This window comes from Canis lupus, chromosome 5 (genome assembly GCF_011100685.1).
Source record: "Canis lupus familiaris isolate Mischka breed German Shepherd chromosome 5, alternate assembly UU_Cfam_GSD_1.0, whole genome shotgun sequence".
Taxonomy (NCBI): domain Eukaryota; kingdom Metazoa; phylum Chordata; class Mammalia; order Carnivora; family Canidae; genus Canis; species Canis lupus.
Window position 1 is genome coordinate 78,088,084 of NC_049226.1, and position 20,366 is coordinate 78,108,449.

The 20,366-nt window shown below is 38.1% G+C and overlaps 1 protein-coding gene across 2 annotated transcripts in view; it reads right to left on the minus strand.

Moving 5' to 3' along the window:
* Positions 1 to 3,346: 3,346 nt before the first annotated feature.
* The window catches only part of AP1G1 (adaptor related protein complex 1 subunit gamma 1), a 79,278-nt gene continuing 62,258 nt past the window's right edge, over positions 3,347 to 20,366 (minus strand). For both annotated transcript variants that reach the window (XM_038538430.1, XM_038538429.1), the window contains 10 exons: positions 20,011 to 20,133; positions 19,749 to 19,838; positions 19,027 to 19,154; positions 17,592 to 17,696; positions 16,793 to 16,934; positions 16,479 to 16,605; positions 12,725 to 12,832; positions 12,483 to 12,643; positions 9,561 to 9,659; positions 3,347 to 7,560 (listed from right to left, as the gene is read on the minus strand). In XM_038538430.1, the coding sequence (XP_038394358.1) occupies positions 7,459 to 7,560; positions 9,561 to 9,659; positions 12,483 to 12,643; positions 12,725 to 12,832; positions 16,479 to 16,605; positions 16,793 to 16,934; positions 17,592 to 17,696; positions 19,027 to 19,154; positions 19,749 to 19,838; positions 20,011 to 20,133 (1,185 nt within the window). In that variant the 3' untranslated portion in view covers positions 3,347 to 7,458. The remainder of the gene's footprint in view (positions 7,561 to 9,560; positions 9,660 to 12,482; positions 12,644 to 12,724; positions 12,833 to 16,478; positions 16,606 to 16,792; positions 16,935 to 17,591; positions 17,697 to 19,026; positions 19,155 to 19,748; positions 19,839 to 20,010; positions 20,134 to 20,366) is intronic.

Sequence of the window (20,366 nt, forward strand, 5' to 3'; positions counted from 1 at the left end):
CTTTTCTCCTCCTTTCGGTAAAAGTACCAGAATTCCTTACTCTGCCTCAAGCCATAATATGGTCCAAGACCATTTTATTATTTGCAAGGCTAATTCAGAAAATCCTTAAAAGCTAATTATTTTAATTCCTGCAGTGATGGTACTTTTGTGACTAGCCAGACTGCCAAATTTGGAGTCAGACAGCCTGATTCCAGATCTGAGCTCTACCTCTTATTACACCTATACTCTTGTGCAATTTACTTGATTTGAGCCTTTGTTTCTTAGCTGTGAAATAGAAATGAGTATCTAGCAGTTACTATCAAGATTTTGTGAATGTACACAAAATGCTTAGTAGGGGGGATCCCTGGGTGGCGCAGCGGTTTAGCGCCTGCCTTTGGCCCAGGGCGCGATCCTGGAGACCCGGGATCGAATCCCACGTCGGGCTCCAGGTGCATGGAGCCTGCTTCTCCCTCTGCCTGTGTCTCTGCCTCTCTCTCTCTCTGTGTGACTATCATTAAAAAAAAAAAAAAAAGCTTAGTAGGGATTCATAGGAGCCATTCTAATTATGATCTTCCAAATTCAAGATTTACTCAGTTTCTCAGGTGGAGGAACTCTTCTACTCTTAATTCTACTCTAAATTTTCCTAGGAAACCTTTTAGACTTCTGGATTTTAGGGCTTTCCCTCTTACACAGGTGTTAATAAATCTTCAAGCAACATGTAAGAAATTAAGCACCAAAAAATCAGTAATTCCCTGATCTTTGAACAATTGGTAAAAATGGTTATCACCTATCCACTGCTCCAGCTTGCCTAGTCCATACCAACTGTATGTTTAAAATATTTTAATTATAGGCTTAGTACAAGAGAATTTGAGATCTAACAGTCAGTCTGTGTCCCCTCTCTACTATACGATATGTATCCATTTGGAGATTTTTAAATCCCAAGACAAAATTTGACTCCTGTAGATTCTGATTCGATACAAGTTTGGTCACTACTTTCTCCCTTCATATGAGCTACTTTGCCTATACCAAAATCCCGATCTCCAGTAGTTTTCGTTAGTCTCATTTTAAAATTAAAAATGACTTCTGTGAGTCTGATATAAAGTGAAAAAAGCTCTTAGGTTGACTACCTCCTGGGTCTTCCTTCTACCTTGAAACTACTTTTAAGAAAGCTACTTAAAGGAATTGATTTCTGGGCAGCCCTGGTGGCCCAGTGGTTTAGCGCCACCTTCAGCCTGGGGCGTTATCCTGGAGGCCCCGGGATTGAGTCCCACATGGGGTCCCTGCATGGAGCCTGCTTCTCCCTCTGCCTGTGTCTCTGCCTCTCTCTCTCTCTCTCTCTCTCTCTCTCTCATGAATAAATGGGTAAAATCTTAAAAAAAAAAAATTAAAAAAAAAAGTTGATTCCCATTTCAATGATTCCTGGGTAACTTCTTCCAGCAAGAACACTGGTATACAAGCTATAGGTACCCATATGGGAAGAGAAGTGGACTTTGACCAAGGGCAGAGCGGAAAGACCAAAATATGGTCCAGAATTAGTGTTTCTGAAAGCCTGTTTCTTGAGGTTTTATACATTACACATTCCTGATCTTATAAGAAGCTTTTTATTGATTGATCACCTGCACGAAAAGGATTTTATCCCAGGACCAGCATTTTGAGTTCGTGCTGGGGAACAGTGGTGGTAGATTGGTTTTCTCCATTAATGTAATAAAGGCTAATGCATCAATTCAGAATACAAGCATATGCTGAAAGTTATGTATTCACTACTTCTTCTTTCATCAACAACAGTAGTACCTCTTTCAAAAGGAAAACAAAAACAAAAAAACTACCAGCCCAGATGCTGCGGGAAATCATATGATGTAGCTCTTTAAAGGTCTCCATGTTTTAAGATCCAATTCAGGAATCAACCAATTGATTCTTTTTTTCAAGTCATGTACTGCCATTAACATTTTATACTGTTTCAAAGGTCACATATTCATGTTCTTCCCCAGTTCAAGGCAATGTGCATTATGTATGCCAAGGGTTATGTAACTACAATTTCTGGAAATGGTAAACAGCTGAGACTAACCCTAAAAATAAATTCCTCTGGGAATTTCTGTGCAAAAATCCATCTGCCCTCACTGCAGGTTCATCGTTACAAAAATTACTGTTTAGATCAAGCCAAGAGACAGAGAAGTCATTACTGCCTCCTCTTCTGTATCGTTTCTGTAAGCAGCTGCACATACCTCTCCCTCCACGGAGAGGAAAGGACATACATACGTTTTATCACAGGAGCTTTTCCTAACCCTCACTATAAAATCAAAAGAAAGTCTGGAGAAGAAAAGTTCATCTGTCAAAATGTGGTAGAAGAGCCATAAGGTTTTACCACATTCACTTATTTATAGCTAGTTCCCACTCCTTTAATGATCACAAAGTCATCTTTAAGCCTAAATCTCTTATTTCTACCACAGATTAAACAGATTTAGATATGTTTTATTTTAGTTCCAAAGAAACAGTATTTACCTGGCCTCAGGGTTTTAAGGAATATATTTTCAAAATATGGGGACAATTGAACTAGGAGAGGAAATAGCATGGAAAACCCTGAAAAGTGATAAAATTAATTCAGTCCTTCTGGACTAAAGTTCAAATCTGAACACTATTCTCTGTATTTGCTGAGTAAATGACTGAAGTCTATTACTGGTCGAACTTTTCTATTGTAGTTTTTATATTTCCTGCTACATGAAATTATATGCAGATAAACATGTTAACTAAATTTAATATTAGAAACAAAGATGAATTTTAACTAAGCCACATACAAGGAAAGATTACAGAAATGTCAGTTATCAAACAGTGCCAAAGGGCACTCCTGCATAAACTAAATAAATAACAAGGCTTCTCTTTTTCTCCTCACTTAGGGGGCTTTCACACGCTCTCCCCCTTCACAATCAAGGGAAATAGGGATCACCCCTGATGGATAGAAAACCTACATCCAACCATTTTTACTTCTATGGAAGAATTCATATAAAATAGATCATGAAATAGAATTCATTTTGGCTGGTCAAACCTTCTTCCCAGTCACAGATATACTTAAACATAATTTACAAATAGAAACTTGTAACTAAAAACCATGGCCACCCCTAAATACACATTTCACCTTGATACAATTCCTTTGCCTTGTTTGAAAATTTACCCATGTGGAGAAGTAAGCATTATTTAAAATTCCCAATTGCACTTTTGACTGTCTGTAAACTGCAAGTATTTTTTAGGTTGCTCAAATTTCTCTAGGTGAGATTTGTGTAAAAAACGTTAACAGGTAAGTTTAGGTCAAAGCTCTGGAATAAGAATTCATTCAAGGCTTCTCTAATGCACTTGTAAGAAGCAAGGAAGCAAATTTTAAATCATTGAGTATTGACTTTTTATTATTAGTCACTGTTCATAATTTGTTTCAACCAAAAGACAATACACACAGCAGAATTCTAATGCATCCCAATGTAAATGTTTACATCCATTTTATTCCTCACTCACCTCTAAGACTTATCATTTAATTTTAAATTTTTTTTACATCTCAAAAATATGTCTGCAATAATTAGAATTAGCCGTCCCACTTAGAAACAGCCTTTTAATATTTTTACAGTAAAGAAGATGTGATGGGGCTTAATGAAAATGTAACTTACAACAATTATGAAAGAAAAGGGACTTTACAGGGACACAATGGGAGTTCACAAAGGAAAGAGTTCAGAAACTCTTTCCCATGCGCCCTGCCCCCCCAAAATTGAAAACAAAAACAAAACACACAAAGCGCAACAGCAGGTTCCAAAAACAAAAACAAAAAAAACTCCAATGCTCCATCCTGAGGCCAGAATCAGCCTCAAGGAAGTTCATGAAGCAACTGTGCAAGCTGCTTCAGCACGTTCTTCTGTTTAGGTGTCCTGGGTCCTAGAACCCTGCAGATGGAGCCCACTCACTACTATTGCTTGAAAAAGAGTGATTGACTTCCACTTCTACAAGCAGCCCCACCCTCCTGAGCCAAAGCTGGTCAAAGTGTTTTCAACTTCAGGACTTTCCTTCTTCAAGTGACCCTCCCCACCCCCAAACGCTTGAGTATACAGTCCTGTACCACCTCTCTACCAACCACAAATTCGTGACTATCCATTTTTTGCTCTAATTCTCACTCGGTGTAGGACAATGTAGATAAAATACATTCACTAGGAAAAAATATTCACAAACTCTTTCTTCCCCCTAGCTCTCATGGCCCAAGTATTTTCCAATGCAGAAAGTAATAAAGTTGAACCTCAAAAACAGTATCCCTTAACTTCCAACCTCTTCTAAGAGAACTGAAAATGAAAAGCATGTTATACAGTAGATGGAAATACTCAAACCGTTAATCCTGAACAGTTTAAAGGTCTACTCTCTTTTATATGAATGGGACAAATAAAGGGCATGTACCACATCTTTAACCAGTAAGAGGAAAGAATTCCCTCCCAAAAGTTACACTGAGGAATGTTTCTTTAAATGAGAAAGACCTTAAAAAATGAACAGATGACCACTACACACAGCATAAAACATTCCATGACTGTCCAAATCACCTCAAGGTAACAGCACCAGAGCACTGTGGGAGAAGCTTCTCAGGTAGAGCACACTTCCTACAGTTTTTTTTATATTACTTAGATGAATTCTCCCTTAGGATTACTTGGGTGGAAGGGTTGGGAGTGATAGGATACACTACTCTGAAAGAAGGGGGGTAAAATGAGGTAAAAGTGCATGTGTAATTGTCCAAGTATGTGGAGGCTCACTGCTTATCACCCTAGGGTTATTAAAACAGCCATAGAAATCACTCTTTCCTTACAATGGCTCTGATGCTGTAAATCTATCCAAATTTGCTCCCCCTTGCATGGTCATACCAGGGAAAGAAATTACTGAAATGTGTTAAGTATTCATAGAAATTAAGAGATTTCTCCTTTAGCAGCAAGGCCAAGCACAAGGAGAACTAATTCTGATCCTAGAAACTAAGGCACGCTGAAGCCTTCAAAGATCCGATCATTTGCAAAAGTCTTCACAACTGTCAGGATCCTAGGCAGCTTTCTGGCTGCTAGTTCTTCAGTGTGGTGCTCAGCTTCACTCTCCAAAATCACTTCAAATATTCTATGCAGCACCCTTTGCGTTAAGGCCATGATTTGTATTCTGTCTAGACAAAGCCATGGATAATCATAGAACTCCACCTCAAAAAAATTATAATCACCCACGGAGATGCTTTGTTACTAGAATAGACCCTTTCTAGCTCCGCTAGCTAGCACTGTCTGATAGCATGCATGGTCTTCGGCAGATTTCTGATATTCAATTCAGTCCAACTAAAGAAACTTGAGCTGGTCAACTATTAACATGAGAGAAAATAAAGCCTCCAACCCAGAGGAATGTTAGATAAATTCTACTCGAGAAATCCACCAATATTATGTTAATCCTATCATGTTTCACAGCATTAAGTATCCATCCAATGAAATCAGTCTGCAAAGAATTCTTTAAAGGCTATTCTTCATTGCACAGGCAGAGCAAGTTGTCTGAAACATACACTAGTCCACACTTGCCTTTACTGAAATCTGTGCACAAGATAATATCCTGTTCTTGACTCAGTCAACCATTTGCCCAGTAGAGTAAGTTTTTGGAAATCTTGCTCTTTTATACACATAAGACCAGAAAGTTTCCCTTTGGAGCCTTTTAGCTCAACCCCAGTTTGTCAAATGTTAGAAATAACCTAGCATCTGATACAGAGCTAGATATGACAAGACACTGATTTTAAGTAAAGGCTTGGTGAAATGGGGGGGGGGGGGGGGTATCTGAATCCAAGTTTAAGACGAAAGCCAAAGTAGTCAGCATACTGTACTCAATACAGTAATGACTGCAAACATTTTAAGAGCAAGGTGGACCTGACTTTTCCTTTCCTCTTTAGTACATGAGACATGGTGCCCGTGTACCTGAACATACACAGTACATTCACCATGTGCCACCAGTCACCTTACCTCATTCTAGTAACTCAGTGTTAAAGTTTAATAACACGAGTCCTTTCTAAACAGCACTTGGCACTCTCACTAGTTTAAAAAACTCTAGACCTCAGGTCTTTGATGCAGATATTCATGAAACTAGCCTCTCATGAGACCAACTTCTCAGACTCAGGAAAGGATATGCCTACTGCATGGTGTCTTTTTTTTTTTTTTTTTTTTTTTTCCGTATGGTGTCCTTAAGGACTTCCTCTCACACTGGGGGCAAGGAAGCTACAAGGCTTCATTCCAACACCATAAAGTACAATATAGGAAAGATTTCTTTAACCGCGTGGTCTTTATTTCAGTGCCAGTGTTACAGATACAACACAAATGTTCCAGTTAGAAGAAGGAATTCAAACGGAATGCCAAGGTCCAAGCCAGGCTCAGGAAATAAAAAGGAAGATTTGGAGTAATGGAGAAGATGACTCCAATATGCTCTAGGGTGAGTCTGATACTCACTCTTCCTATGGGCAAAGGTGCTTTTGTTAAGGAGTCTGGTCTTAAAAAGCAAACTCCTCTTTCCACCCATTTACCACAGTTCAACAGGCAAGTTATGGGCTTGGGAGAAACTTTAAAATCTGTTGTGGGAACAGGGGCATTAATAATTATTAATATACCTTTTAGAAGTTGTCCACTTTGCACTTTCAGGGGAATCAATTTTGAAAATCATGGAGAGTATTCGTGACTACAGCTAAAGTATGGAGAGAAAGGGGAGCTGGAAGAGCCTTGGGAGTTTCTATTACAAATAGAGCACCATATCCTTCATGCCAAATCTCTTTTTAACTCCATCTGTCCAGTGTTTACAAATAACCTCTCCAGGTCTGCCCAGGTCTTGGTAACAAACATACATACATGTGTGTGTCTGTGTGTATACAGCAATGCACAGAAAAGGCTACCAGGAGCCTAATGCCTCTTTCAAACACTGGGGGAACCAGTAGAAAAAGGCAGGGCTCCCTAATGTCCATTGTTAACATTTCCATTCTGAATGCCTGATGTTAAAGCGCCTGAAGATGGTAACCCAGCTAGTGAGGAATGAATACCCCACCTCGCCCAGTCCACAGAACAACACAGTAGAAAGAAGGGATAACTCTTTGCTGCAGAGACAGAGTGAGTGTTTTCTTGCCATGGATTCCAGTCCTCTCCTCCAGACCAGCTGCTTATTTCCTCAGGGGCCCAGGGAATGTTGATTCTGGCTGTAAATGTGGGAGGGGTGGAGAAGTGCGGACAAAGGAGAAGAGGAGGAAGAGTGCAAAGTAGCCTCCAGAAGCAGCCGGCCTCAACAGTGGAGGAGAGGAGATTCGTCTTTGACAATGCTTTAAGGTCAGCAATAACTTCAGGAAAATCCTCAACAGTTCTCTTCAGCTCCTCATGCCCATGGTACAGTTGGGGGGGGACTTGCCAGCGATCACAACCTCCTTCCCAGAGTTCCTTTGATTGAGTGGGACAAGAATGAGAATGGTGCCAGCCCTCATTGCCAGGACTGAGGGGGAAAGTTGTTCACCTCTGCTAGATCTTGCATTGCTGAGCCCTTGTGGTTATATGTGAGCTTGATCCGCATTCGCAGCTGTTGCTATAGAAGAACAGAGAATCACAAATTATGCACTGAAAGGAAATCTCTAGAATCTGTGTGGTCCACAAATAGACTTTTAATCTCAGAGAAATTATTTTAGGGCAAAGCTGTCTCTTAAAAATGACACACAGGCAAAAAACCATAACCACCACCACTACTGCCTAGTACTCTGGTCAACTCCATGCAGTCAAGTAAGAACACATTGTCAGTGTCAATCCTAAAACTGCATAACAGGACAGAACCACTCAGGAGCATTTTCAGAGTAATGCTGGCTAAGTGCTTCTCAAAAAGATTCAATGATTGTATCCAAGTTTTCAGAAAAATGAGGTAAACATACTCATCTTATGCTCTACACTCAGAAATACTGTTGCTTTGTCTGTAAAACCAATAGTAAATGTGAACATAAACTTATTTTGTTGCCAATACATAAAAGAGTTAACTTACAGTAACAGAATTTAAGAGAACTAATTATAAATCCTTTTAACTTTATGTGGCAGATTTCAAACATTAATGCACTAAGGAAATTTTTACTCTATGTATCAGGTCATCAAAGGAATCTGCTTGTACTATAGGCAGATACTCAAAATACAGTGACTAGCAGAGGAAAGGCAAAATGTTATAAAAGGAAGAAATCATACTGGGGTTATGAGACACTGCTAGAAATCTTTCAAAGTGAAGAAATTCTCTGAACCATTTTCAAAAACTGAAAACTAGTCGATTGCTATTAAAAGTGGAGTCAATTTACTTCTTTGAGAAGATATAATGAAAATATTGCTTCATCTCAGTTTCTTCCTTTTTTAAAAGATTTTACTACAGAGGAAGAGAGAGTACAAGCACATGCAGAAGGAGAGGGAGAACCAGGCTCCCCACTGAGCAGAGAGCCCAACATGGGGCTCAATCCCATGATCTAGGGATCACAACCTGATCCGAAGACAGACACTTCACTGACTGAGCCACCCAGGCTCCTCTTAATTTGTTTCTAAGCTACTTTTCATTTGGCTAATTCATTTAAAATGCCTCCATTTTTACTGTGCACACATAATAATTATAGTAGTAAGTGTGGATATATGGGGACCTACAGATACTCTTTACCTAGACTGCAACTTGTGTAAAGACTAAAATGTCTAAGGGGCATTTGAGTGGTGTAGTTGGTTAGGTATCTCTTAGTTTCTGGTCAGGTCATGATCTTAGGGTCATGAAATCAAGCCCTGTGTTAAGCTCTGGACTCAGCACAGAGTCTACTTGAGATTCTCTCTCCCTCTTCCCCTCCCCCATGCACACTCTCTCTAAAATAAATTAATAAATCTTTTTTTCTTTTTTCTTTTTTTCTTTTTTTTTTTTTATGATAGTCACATAGAGGAGAGAGAGAGAGGCAGAGACATAGGCAGAGGGAGAAGCAGGCTCCATGCACCGGGAGCCTGACGTGGGATTCGATCCCGGGTCTCCAGGATCGCGCCCTGGGCCAAAGGCAGGCGCCAAACCGCTGCGCCACCCAGGGATCCCTCTTTTTTTCTTTTAAAGATTAAAATATCTAAGCTTTCCCTCTTCTACAAAAAACTAGACCTTTAAGCCTCTACATAGACAATTCCTTAAAGCAGCATTTTAGTGGTGCATGGGTGGCTCAATCACTTGAGTGACAGACTCTTGAGTTCAGGTGAGGTCATGAGATCAAGCCCCACATCGGGCTCTGTGCTGGGTGTGGAGCCTCCTTAAGATTCTCTCTACCCCTCTTGCCCCCTCCCTCTCAAAAATAAAAAGAGCTCCATTTAAAAAAAAAAAAAAAGAGCTCCATTTTAATGCTACCACTAAAATAATTTCAAGCATCTAGGTTACATTTATTATCTAATCTATAAAAGAATAAAGAAGTTAGACTAGACATTTCCACATATTTCTTCTACAACTATGAGTCAGAAAAAAAACTTAGAGAAACAAAGCAGAATTTTATTTCAGGAAATATGTTTACACCTCACTCAGATACTGTCTTCAAATGTGCTACTCACCTTCTGTGGGTTCAGGACTTTAATGACTTGTGTGATGGTCCCCGTATTAAATGCTGGGACAATGCTGCTGCTAGGAGACAGAAGCTGCAGCTGGAATGTCTGTGGGGAACAAAGGGCATGCTTCAGAAAAAATAATACACTCAACACTATGTCAGAGATGTCAACAAATATAAAAGTCAAGTAACAGATTGACCTACTACTACGTTCTGTTTGTTTTCCAGATATCAACAATTCATAGCATGTGACTATAATCTTCATCTTATTTTAAAAAACCCACTGTTAGAGGAGGCCTTTGATCATGAAAAACTAACAATGAGCCACTCACTGTCTTTCAGGCAAAAGGAACTTTAGCCTACCATTTTTCAAAAGGTGACCAATTCTTGTTCTGGCAACCTCACTTAATAGTAACTGATCAACTATGAAGGTAAAAAAAAAAAAAAAAAACGGGTGCATGTGGCTAAAAAAAGCCAGAAAGAAATGAAAAACAGAAAGTGCTTTCTAGAAATAACCAACCAGCATACCAATAACCAACTACAGGCCTTTATGCTTGTATATATCTGGATGGTTGGGATAGGGAGACTTAAATTTTGTTTTCTCATGTCAACATAATCTGGAATGTGTTAATGGCTACATGACAGAGGTAAGGAAAGGCTGCAAAGAGCCAAGCTGTTAATATGTATGTGGAATACATCAAGATCTCTTCATCGGCGTCACAGGTCTTAAGTGAACAATTTCATGCAAAGCTAGGCTATACAGCAAAAAACCTGGAAAAGCCAATTGCCATAATGTGTAGTGTCAGTGGGTTTCATTTGTTTACAAAGAAGAGAAATAAAAGTGCTATCATATCAGCAAGATAGGCAAACCATAACTGTTGGTACAATGTAGTACGTATGTAGCTATTCTACATACTAGGATTTTACTTTTTTTTTTTTTTTTTTTTTTTTAAAGAAGGCTCCATGTCCAGCACGGAGCCCAGTATGGGGCTTGAACTCATGACCTTGAGATTAAGACCTGAGCTGAGATCAAGAGTCAGACACTTAACCAACTGAGACACCCAGGCACCCCCATACTATGATTTTAAAAAATCTCTCCTGAAAGGGTAGTCTTCTAAAATAATTGAGAGTGAGAAAAGAGAGAGGGGAAGAGAAGCAGAAGGAAGAAGAAAGAGTAAAGGAGAAAGGGAGGGAGGGGGGGAAGGGGGAGAGAGACAGAAAGATGGGCGGGGAGCAGGGTTGGTGGAAGACAAGAGGAGGAAAGTCTATCCAGCCTTCTCTTAGGACCAAAATTGTAAGAGTAAAGAGACTTAATATCAACTCACAGACTTATTATGTTGGGTCTTATCATAATTCTATTGTCAAGATATATTATATAAGCTGAAATATTAATATTTACATTTATTTAACCAAATGTACGATGTCATTAGTTGTGTGTTCCCACCATCATTTTATGTACCACTGAGAAAGAAAACAGGCTACCAACTAAACTATGACAAATCATCAATTTTAAAATGCATCTCAATTTCAGAGACAATAAAAAGTAATAGTAGAATCTATGAAATATGATATTTTGAAGTTCAAGATACATGACATGCAAATAAGTATTGTACAGTATAGCACCAAAACTAAGGCCATGCTTTAATGGCAGAGATGCTATGTTGCTAGAGTATAGACTAGAGCAACAAATGTAAAACCCAAAGTTGCAGCAGTTAACATTTGCTGAGCAATGAACATATGAAAAGTGCTTAAAACAGTATACAGTACATAGAATGCATCTATTCTTCAAAGGAACTCTAGGAAGTAGGTATCACAATCACCATCCTCCCTCTGTAAATGAAGAAACTGAGACATAGAGGTTAAGTAACTTGCCTAATGTCATTCAACTAATATTGAAACCACCCCATTCTAGTGATTCTGAAACATCTACATGACTCCTAAAAAATGGCTCCTAAAAAAATGCAAGTAAAGGAGGCTGCAAAGTCAGCAGTAACCACAAATAAAAGGTCTTCAAATCCTGAAAGTGTGTTGTTTGAGTATCATATCTCACATGGTACTGCAAAAATTAGATTAGCTTAGTCTAAACCAAGGGCTGGCAAACTATGGCCCATGGGCCAAGAATGACCCAACATCTGTTTTTATAAATGGTTTTTTGGAACAGAGCCACATTCCTTCATTTACATATTAACTATGGCTTCCCCTCCCCCCCACTATACCAGGAGATATGAGTAGATGTAACAGAAACCATATAACCTAAAATACTTACTATCTTGTCTTTTACAGAAAAACTGCCCACTCTTCATTCTCAGTATTTCTTTATACAAAACTTTTCATTATTCTAAGACAGACCATAAATATTCCTTAAACTAAGGTTTCATATACAAACAAAGCTTCAATTTATAAAAACAAGCAATCGTTATATCAATACTAAACTAGATACTAATGAAGAAGGAATGTTTCTTTCACTTAAATAAATATCAAGAAATAAAAACTTTTAATTCTGATCTAGTGACTAAAGAGAATACCAAATAGATAAAAGTCTTCATCTTAATGACTTTTGATTCCATGTTAGATTTTGTGTTTTTTAGGTTTTTATCACTGTATTACTGAACCCCAACCCATCCTCAATGGCCTGAGCATTAGCAGACCACCTTGCAGAATTCTGCTGTCTCACTATAGCTACTACTAGAATATACTTTCTTTACCCTATAGTGCTAACTAGAAGAATATTTCTGACAAAGTAAAAAGCTTTCATTAAAAATGACATGCTTCAATGAACCATAATAGTTACATTATTGCTAATTTGGGTTAAATATGCAAAATCACTTTAACCTCTAAACATTAAAATGCATCCCTTGCCAAGTGCATGAAAGAAAAAAATCAACCCATCTTTAATCAAAGGAAACAGGCAAAGAAGACACTGTAGTACCTTTGGTACTGCAGCCTGGAAAACAAAGTCTGTCATGTCCAGCTCTGTGCTGTTGGAGGCCTGTATCGTTATCACTGTGACGCTAGGATTGGTATTTGACCGTTCAAAGGTGAATTCTATCTTCAAGCCATTCTTACTGTATGCTGTGATGGAGGGGATGCCTGGAAAGTACAGAAAGATCAGTCTAATTGCAGTCAGCTTAATGCTTACAGAATTACACCTCTCACTGATGGTAATCATACCTGTAGTGATGTCATTGAAGAGAGGCTGTGATGAAAGCCCATCCAACAAGAAGGGGGGCTGGGATATCTGTGGGACTGAGGCAGGGGCAGGAGCAGCAGCTGGAGCACCTAAATGAAACATTCCAATGGTAAATCAAATAGCCAGCATGATATAGCTCACACACACACACACAAAATACAGGAGATAATTATTTCATCTCAGGTTAAGAGAAGGACTCCTTAAACAAGATGCAAAAAGCATAAACCAGAGGCATCTGGGTGGCTCAGCAGGTTAAATGTCCAACTCTTGGTTTCCGCTTAGGTCAAGGTCATGAGACCAACCCCCACATCAGGTTCCATGCTAAGTGCACAGAGCCTGCTTAAGATTCTCCCCCCCCCCAAAAAAAAAGATTCTCTCCCCCTCATGCCCTCTGCCCCTCTTCCTCCTAACGCTCTCTAAATGAATAAATGAATACATAAATAACTACTCCTCTTTTTTAAAAAAGCATAAACCACAAAGGGAAAGAACTAAATATTCAAATACTTTAAAATGAGTAACTTTTATTCATTAAAAATACCATAATAAGATAGACTACAGGCAGGAGAAAATGTTTGCCACAAAATAGCAAACAGATGAGTATCCAGACCTATAAATATTTTCTATAAGTCACTAAGAAAAAAAGATGGTAAGAGAAAAAGATAATAATAAAAGTTGTAAGAGACAGAAACAAGCAATTCACAGAAGAGGGGAACCTGAATGAAAAGAGAATCAGTTATAAGAGATAGTGAATATTACCAACAAGATACTACTTCACATTAATAGAATGGTTAAAATTTCAATGTCTGAAAATACCAGATACTGTTAAGAATATGGAACAATGGAGACTTCTAATCTCTGCTGTTAGGATACAAAGTAATACAAACCTGGAGAACAATTTGCAATAGGAGAGTTGAACAGGATTATACCTCTAAAGTTCCTCAACCTCAAAACTAATGAAATTTTACGCTAATTATTTGCTGTAGGGGGCTACCCTGTGCTTGTAGGATATTTACCAGCACCCCTGGCTGGTACCCATTAAATGATAGCAGCAATCCTCCCAGTTGTGACAATCAAAAGTATCTCCACATAGTGCCAACTGCCAACCCCTTGTGGGCAAAATAATATTTTAATAATAGTAATAATTTAATAAGATTTCATTTTATAAGCTAAGTAGATCAAAGCATTTAAATTTTATAGATGTTAAATACTGCATACTAAAATTTTAACACACATACACATTTAAATACCCTGGGAGAGGTGGTATGAAGTGGAGGAAAGAAGTCACCAAATTACCATCTTTATTTGATCCCTCCAAATAAGAACAAGTTGAGAATCATTTAAGTGATAGGAAATGATCATGAACTGAGAGAAATCAGGATCCCAAGAAGAGGCATAAGAAAACACAGTAAAATAAAGAGTGCATTTTAGGTTTAAATATATTTCAAACTACTTATAAAATTATCTGGAAAATATACCGGTTTTAAAAGGATTAACAAAGTGAAGTGAAGTAAGGCTAAAATTAAAAAAAAAAAAAAAAACCCAAGTACACAAGAAAAAAAATGACATACTAAAAATTAGCAAAGAAAGTAAAAATATACATGGCCAAGCAAAACTCAAGAAGCTGAAACAAATGCGAACAACATAACAAGTGTAGTAAAGCAGAATACCAATAAAGGATACAAAAAATATTCATACAGTTCTAAATTTTATAACTCTAATCTAGTAATTTTCCCACAATTTCCATTTCCAGAACAATTTTAGAAATGCATTCCTTTTTTTTTTTATTTTTTTTTTTTTATTTTTATTTATTTATTTTTTTTATGATAGTCATACAGAGAGAGAGAGAGGCAGAGACACAGGCAGAGGGAGAAGCAGGCTCCATGCACCAGGAGCCTGATGTGGGATTCGATCCCGGGTCTCCAGGATCGCGCTCTGGGCCAAAGGCAGGCGCCAAACCGCTGCGCCACCCAGGGATCCCAGAAATGCATTCCTATGGAAAATCAGAGGCTACTCAAAACAAGGTGGCAGCATATGAGTCCTTAAATCCCTCAGATTTTAGCTCTTTTCTCCTGTAAAGGAACAGTAAGTAGTTTTGGGAAATAACAAAAACTCACTGCTCCAGTTCCCCTAAAAGCACACACTAAATTTATTTCCTAATTTCTACTTACTTAAATTACTCTGCATTAGGATATATGACTGTAATGATGGCTTAAAGAATGTGAAACTCAAAAATGTTTAACCTAATAAAGAAAATGTGTTTGTTTTGTTTAAGATTTTATTTACTTATTTGAAAGAGAGATCATGAGCAAAGGGCAGAGGGAGAAGCAGTCTTCTCACTGAGCAGGGAGCCCAATACAGGACTCAATCCCAGGACCCCGGATCATGACCTGAGCCGAAGGTAGATGCTTTAACCGACTGAGCAGCCCAGGTGCGCAGGCAAAGGTGTTTAAAACACACTGTGAATAAGGAAAATCCAGGCTCTTTAACATTTTATTAGTCTTCTTCATATAACACTAGGAAAATAAAGTAAAAACAAAAACAAAACATTAAGACCTCCTGACAGGGCGCCTGAGTGGCTCAGTCAGTTAAGTCTCTGCCTTCTGCTTGGATCATGATCCCAGCGTCCTGGGATGGAGCCCCGCATCACATTGCATTGCATTGGGATCCCTGCTCTGCAAGGAATCTGCTTTTCCCTCTGCCTCTCCCCACTGCTTGTGTACATTCTTGTCTGAAATAAATGAATAAAATCTTTTAAAATTTTTTTAAATTAAAAAATTACAATTGTGAAGATTATGAACTAACATGGAAATGCTAATATATTAATAAGTGTATCATCTATACACTATGTTTTAACCAAGGAGTTGTTTTTGCTTTTCCATGTATCCAGTAGAGCTGTGGCATCTGGGGGATTGAAACTATTTGTGAATGACTCAAAAGTGTATAACAAGTAACATTTTGAATTTTACTAAGACATAAATATAAACCATAAGCTCTGGGAGGAAGCTGTTAGAAAAAAAATCACTTAATCTCTGATAGCCAGGCTAGATATCCTTCCAAAATCCTTATCCTATGGCTATTTTCTATTTGAGGTCATAATACGTAGTAATTCACCATTATACTTTTAAAGAAATCACTTTAGAAATTATGTGCTACAGTGATACACTTGGACTCAGGGGTTCATAATGTCACTGAATACATCAACAATTAACTAATGTCTACTACATATAAACAAACATGAGAAAAAAACATTCCCAAATGTAAAGTTGTATTTGAATATCATCATCAGGGACAATTTTTCCCTTCATTGCTTTATTAAGAGGAAGAGAGGAAAATACCTAAATATCTCTCTTCCCTCCACAAATGGCCTTGGCTCCTGAAACCAAATTATGAAAAAGAAACATAGAAAAACTGATGTTTTAGGACACTAACCAAAAGCAGAAGTGACTTGGGATATATTTCTTTTGTAGCCTGAAAGTCCTTTCTATCCTAAATACTATGAGAGCAATTTATCCTCCCAACATTAAATACTGGACTTTAAAGAATCTCTGTGAATTATCTCTAGAATACTAGCATGACAGTTTACAATCCAGATATTGTGAAGATTCTCTTCCCACTCCTGACTCAGCCTCCCCCCTCTTTAACTGATTCATGTGCCAGGAAGTCTATGTTCACTGTAGTTTTTCCCCAAGGCCTTTATCTCCAGCCAAGCATTAAATAACTCCAGTTTGGTCTCACCTGTAAGGTTGATGTCTCCCAGCAAATCAAGAAGTTCTCCACCAGCAGAAGCTGGTTTGCTTGTAGGTGCAGTTGGAATAACAGGTGTTATGTCATTTCCTCCCAACAAATCCAATAAATCATTGGCCTAAACAAGGAATAATATCTCAATTCATTAGTCATTTATCTAATCTGCATCTAAGGCAAAGCTCTTTCAACACTTAAAAATAAGGAAGAGAATCCTCAATCAATCCAGGAACGTTGAAGGCAATCAGCTGAGATACAGGTTATAAGGAACTGTTATAAGATTCCCAGATAAGCAAGTGAAAAGCTACCTGGCTGGTGGGCTGTGGCCCAGAAGGTGGTGGTTTGGTCTCTAGTGGAGCAGGTTCTGTCTCTCCATTTGTCTGCACAATCTCAGTAGGGCCATTTGTGGTCACTTTTTCCATGACAGGCATTCTCTCAAGCAGGGCAGACCTGGAAGAATCTGAAGTGGTTAAATTCTAGGCAGTTAACCTAGATTCCCTACCCAAGACAATCAGTGTTACTATATTAGAGCCAGACATGGACAGTTATCTCTGCTCCCCACCCTCTAAAACACACACTAGAATAGAAGGTGGATTACAAGAATACATGACCTAAATTCCTGACTGGATTAAGGGCAGGCGAGAAACCCTGAATAGACAAACTGTCCACCTAAATCCCGAGAGATGGGGATTTCTCAGAGGTACAGAAATTGGAATGAAAGAAAGGTAAATAAGTAGGTATTAGCCATTTCCAATCAAGAAGACACTGCATAACAGAAGTGGAAAAAAGACCATGCATCACAAAGTTAAATATTAGGACGAGATTCTCTTGAAAAAACACAACTCCCACTTCTTAACCAAATAACATGGAAAATGAAGCAAATATTTCACACCAAAAGAAAGGGGAAAAGGTGAATGAAAGGACACAGATAATTTACAAGGTAGACAGAAGAGAAGATGGACAAATAAAAGCAGACAAGCAATTAGGATTAAACAGAGTTGTGAAGTCCAGTAATAAAGCATGAGGAAGGAGTCTCCTTTGTGGATTATCAAGACAATCTGTTCACATGCTAACAGCCATATGCATTGATTAGTTTCTTCCACTTACCTCATATGGTCATATTTCTTAAAAAGTGCATTATATTCTACTGCCCTCTGTTGGAGTTCCACATCAATGCTGCTCCCATAGATGGAAACCACTTTCTTAATTCGGCTTTGGGATAAAATGACAAAAAAATTCAAATACCCAAAAGAAAGTTCGTAAACAAGCAGAGAGAACAAACAAACCAGTTTTCTGGTTAAAAATCCGAAATACTCCTCTTTCCTTAATTTACATATCTTTTCAAAGACAAAACACCTTTTTTTAATGTATATTTTTCTATTGGAGTTCGATTTGCGAACATACAACACTCAGTGCTCATCCCTCAATTGCCCCCCCCCCCAGTCAATTGCCCCCACCCAGTGCGCGTCACCCAGCCACCCCATCCTCCCCCCACCTCCCCTTCCACTACCCCATGTTCATTTCCCAGAGTTAGGAGTCTCTCCTGTTTTGTCTCCCTCTCTGATTTTTCCCACTTATTTTCTCTCCTTTCCCCTATAATCTCTACACTTTTCTTTTATCTTCTTACACCCAACATACACCTGAACACCATCATCTACCACTAGTACTTGTTCTGTTAGATGTCCCATACCTAAAATTTGCTAGAAAAAAGTATCAATTATTAATTTGTTACAAAACAAGTATATTAATGTTCATTCTCTTCTTTAACAACCTTACAATAAGCTTTTATCAACAAAAGGTTATTACCTGACAACAAATTCTTCTAGTTCACCATTTAAAGGGTTAGTTTTCACAGAACTACAGAAAGTCTAAGAGAACTAAGTTTGCTTTAAATATGTCTGGCTGAGAAACTAATCCAATTGACTTTCATTCCAAATAGTGAAGAGCAGAATTTAAACATTTAACGAACCACCCAAACCTTTGTGATTTTCTTCCTCTTCAGATACCTCAAAATATTATAATAAACCAGAACCCTTATAGAGGGAAGTAACTACTCTACTTTAAAAAAGAGAAAAGGCATTAGATATCTGATTTTATTTTTTGTAAGATTTTATTTATTTATTCATGAGAGACACAGAAAGAGAGAGGCAGAGATACAGGCAGAGGGAGAAGCAGGCTCCAGGCAGGCAGCCTGACATGGGACTTGATCCCAGGTCTCCAGGATCACGCCCTGGGCTGAAGGCGGCACTAAACCGCTGAGCCACCCGGGCTGCCCAGATACCTGATTTTAAAAACAAAAACAAAAACAAAAAAACCCATAACTTTTTATCTTTAAAATAATAAATGGTGGGATGTGGGAAACAAGGGAGTAAAGTATAGATAAAATAAGGATGAACCATAAATTAATGATTATTACTGTGGAATAAGAGTTATATATGATTCATTTTACGACCCTATTTTGCCTTTCCTTTAAATTTTCTATAATAAAGAGTTTTAAAAATTACAAAATAACATGTTCATCCTACTTTTTCTCCATACTCACTTTACAGTACAGGTGAATCGGGTAGAAAGCTTCATAATGGCAGTGAGAGCATAACCTCGGGTCACAGAGGTGGACATATTAGAGATTAGAACACTCTCTAAAATATCCAACACTTCATCTTCTGTTACCTGGGGAGAAAAAAAAAAAAGTCAATATCTAAATCTGATATCAAGTCACAGGATGCCACCAGAAAGACAACCCTACCATCGTTACTAAAACTCTAACAACTATCTGTGCTTTGCCACAGTAACTGTCCAAGCTGATCCATCAATCAGAAGCAGGTAGGAGATTTAAAAAAAAAAAAAAAAAAAAAAAGAGTGGAAAATACCCACTGGAGGCTGAGAGCCATATTATATTAATTGCAAGAGGCAGAAGTAAAGAAGAAAATAAAAAGATAAATAGAGTACAAGTGTTGTTGCTACCACATCTCCTAAAACCCAGTCTTTTAATAAGCAAATGCTGATATGGATAGGTCTCATTTCTTATCAAGCCACAGCGTAGGAGAAACAATATAATTCAGTCTCATATCGTAAGGAGTAGGTTCTATCCCGACACAGTAAGGATAGTAAGTTCTATCACAAAAACTGCCAAGTTTCCCAATAGAATTCTGGCATTAACTTCTTTAACAGGTTTCCACGGAATCGACCTCAACTCATAAAACATTATCCTCCTATAACCAAAAACACTAGTTTCTCCCCTCCTGAGAGAGTAGCAAAGGGTACCTGAATAGGTTCTTCCTCTTCACACTGGCCTGATACAAGAAGATCTCCATATTCACCTATACACCATGCAGCCACTTGTACCAAAGGTTGCTGTCAAAACAAAGACACCATTTGTCAAAGGCTTTCAATCCTTGCAAAGATTAATGCAAATCCCAGGTCATCTAATCATAAAGGTCAAAATCAAGGCACATCTAGAGTGTTAGTAACAAGAACACACAGGAACGTAATGGGTAATTTCCCTACCAAAGTAAAAAGTACCTACTTGAGAATAATCACCAAGAATTGCTTTGTACAAGCGCTGGACAGTATAGGCATGCATCTCCACACTATTGGTTATTAACTGGATCAAGTTGGGGACTGCATCATCACGAACGTAGCTTCCTGCCTAAAAAGAAATGCAGTTATCCTTAAAACACACTACAATGATAAGAAATGTTAGCTATTGCTTTTATTCAAAGAAGACTGCTACGAAATATCCTCAAAGATAAAACGGGTTCCGATTCTCAGGTTCATATGCAGCTCAAACTTCAAAGTCTTATTCAGATGACTTCCTTATTTAAATGAGTATTCTAAGTTTTCAAATTTTAAAAAAAGTAAAAAAAAATCTCCTTTGTAAAA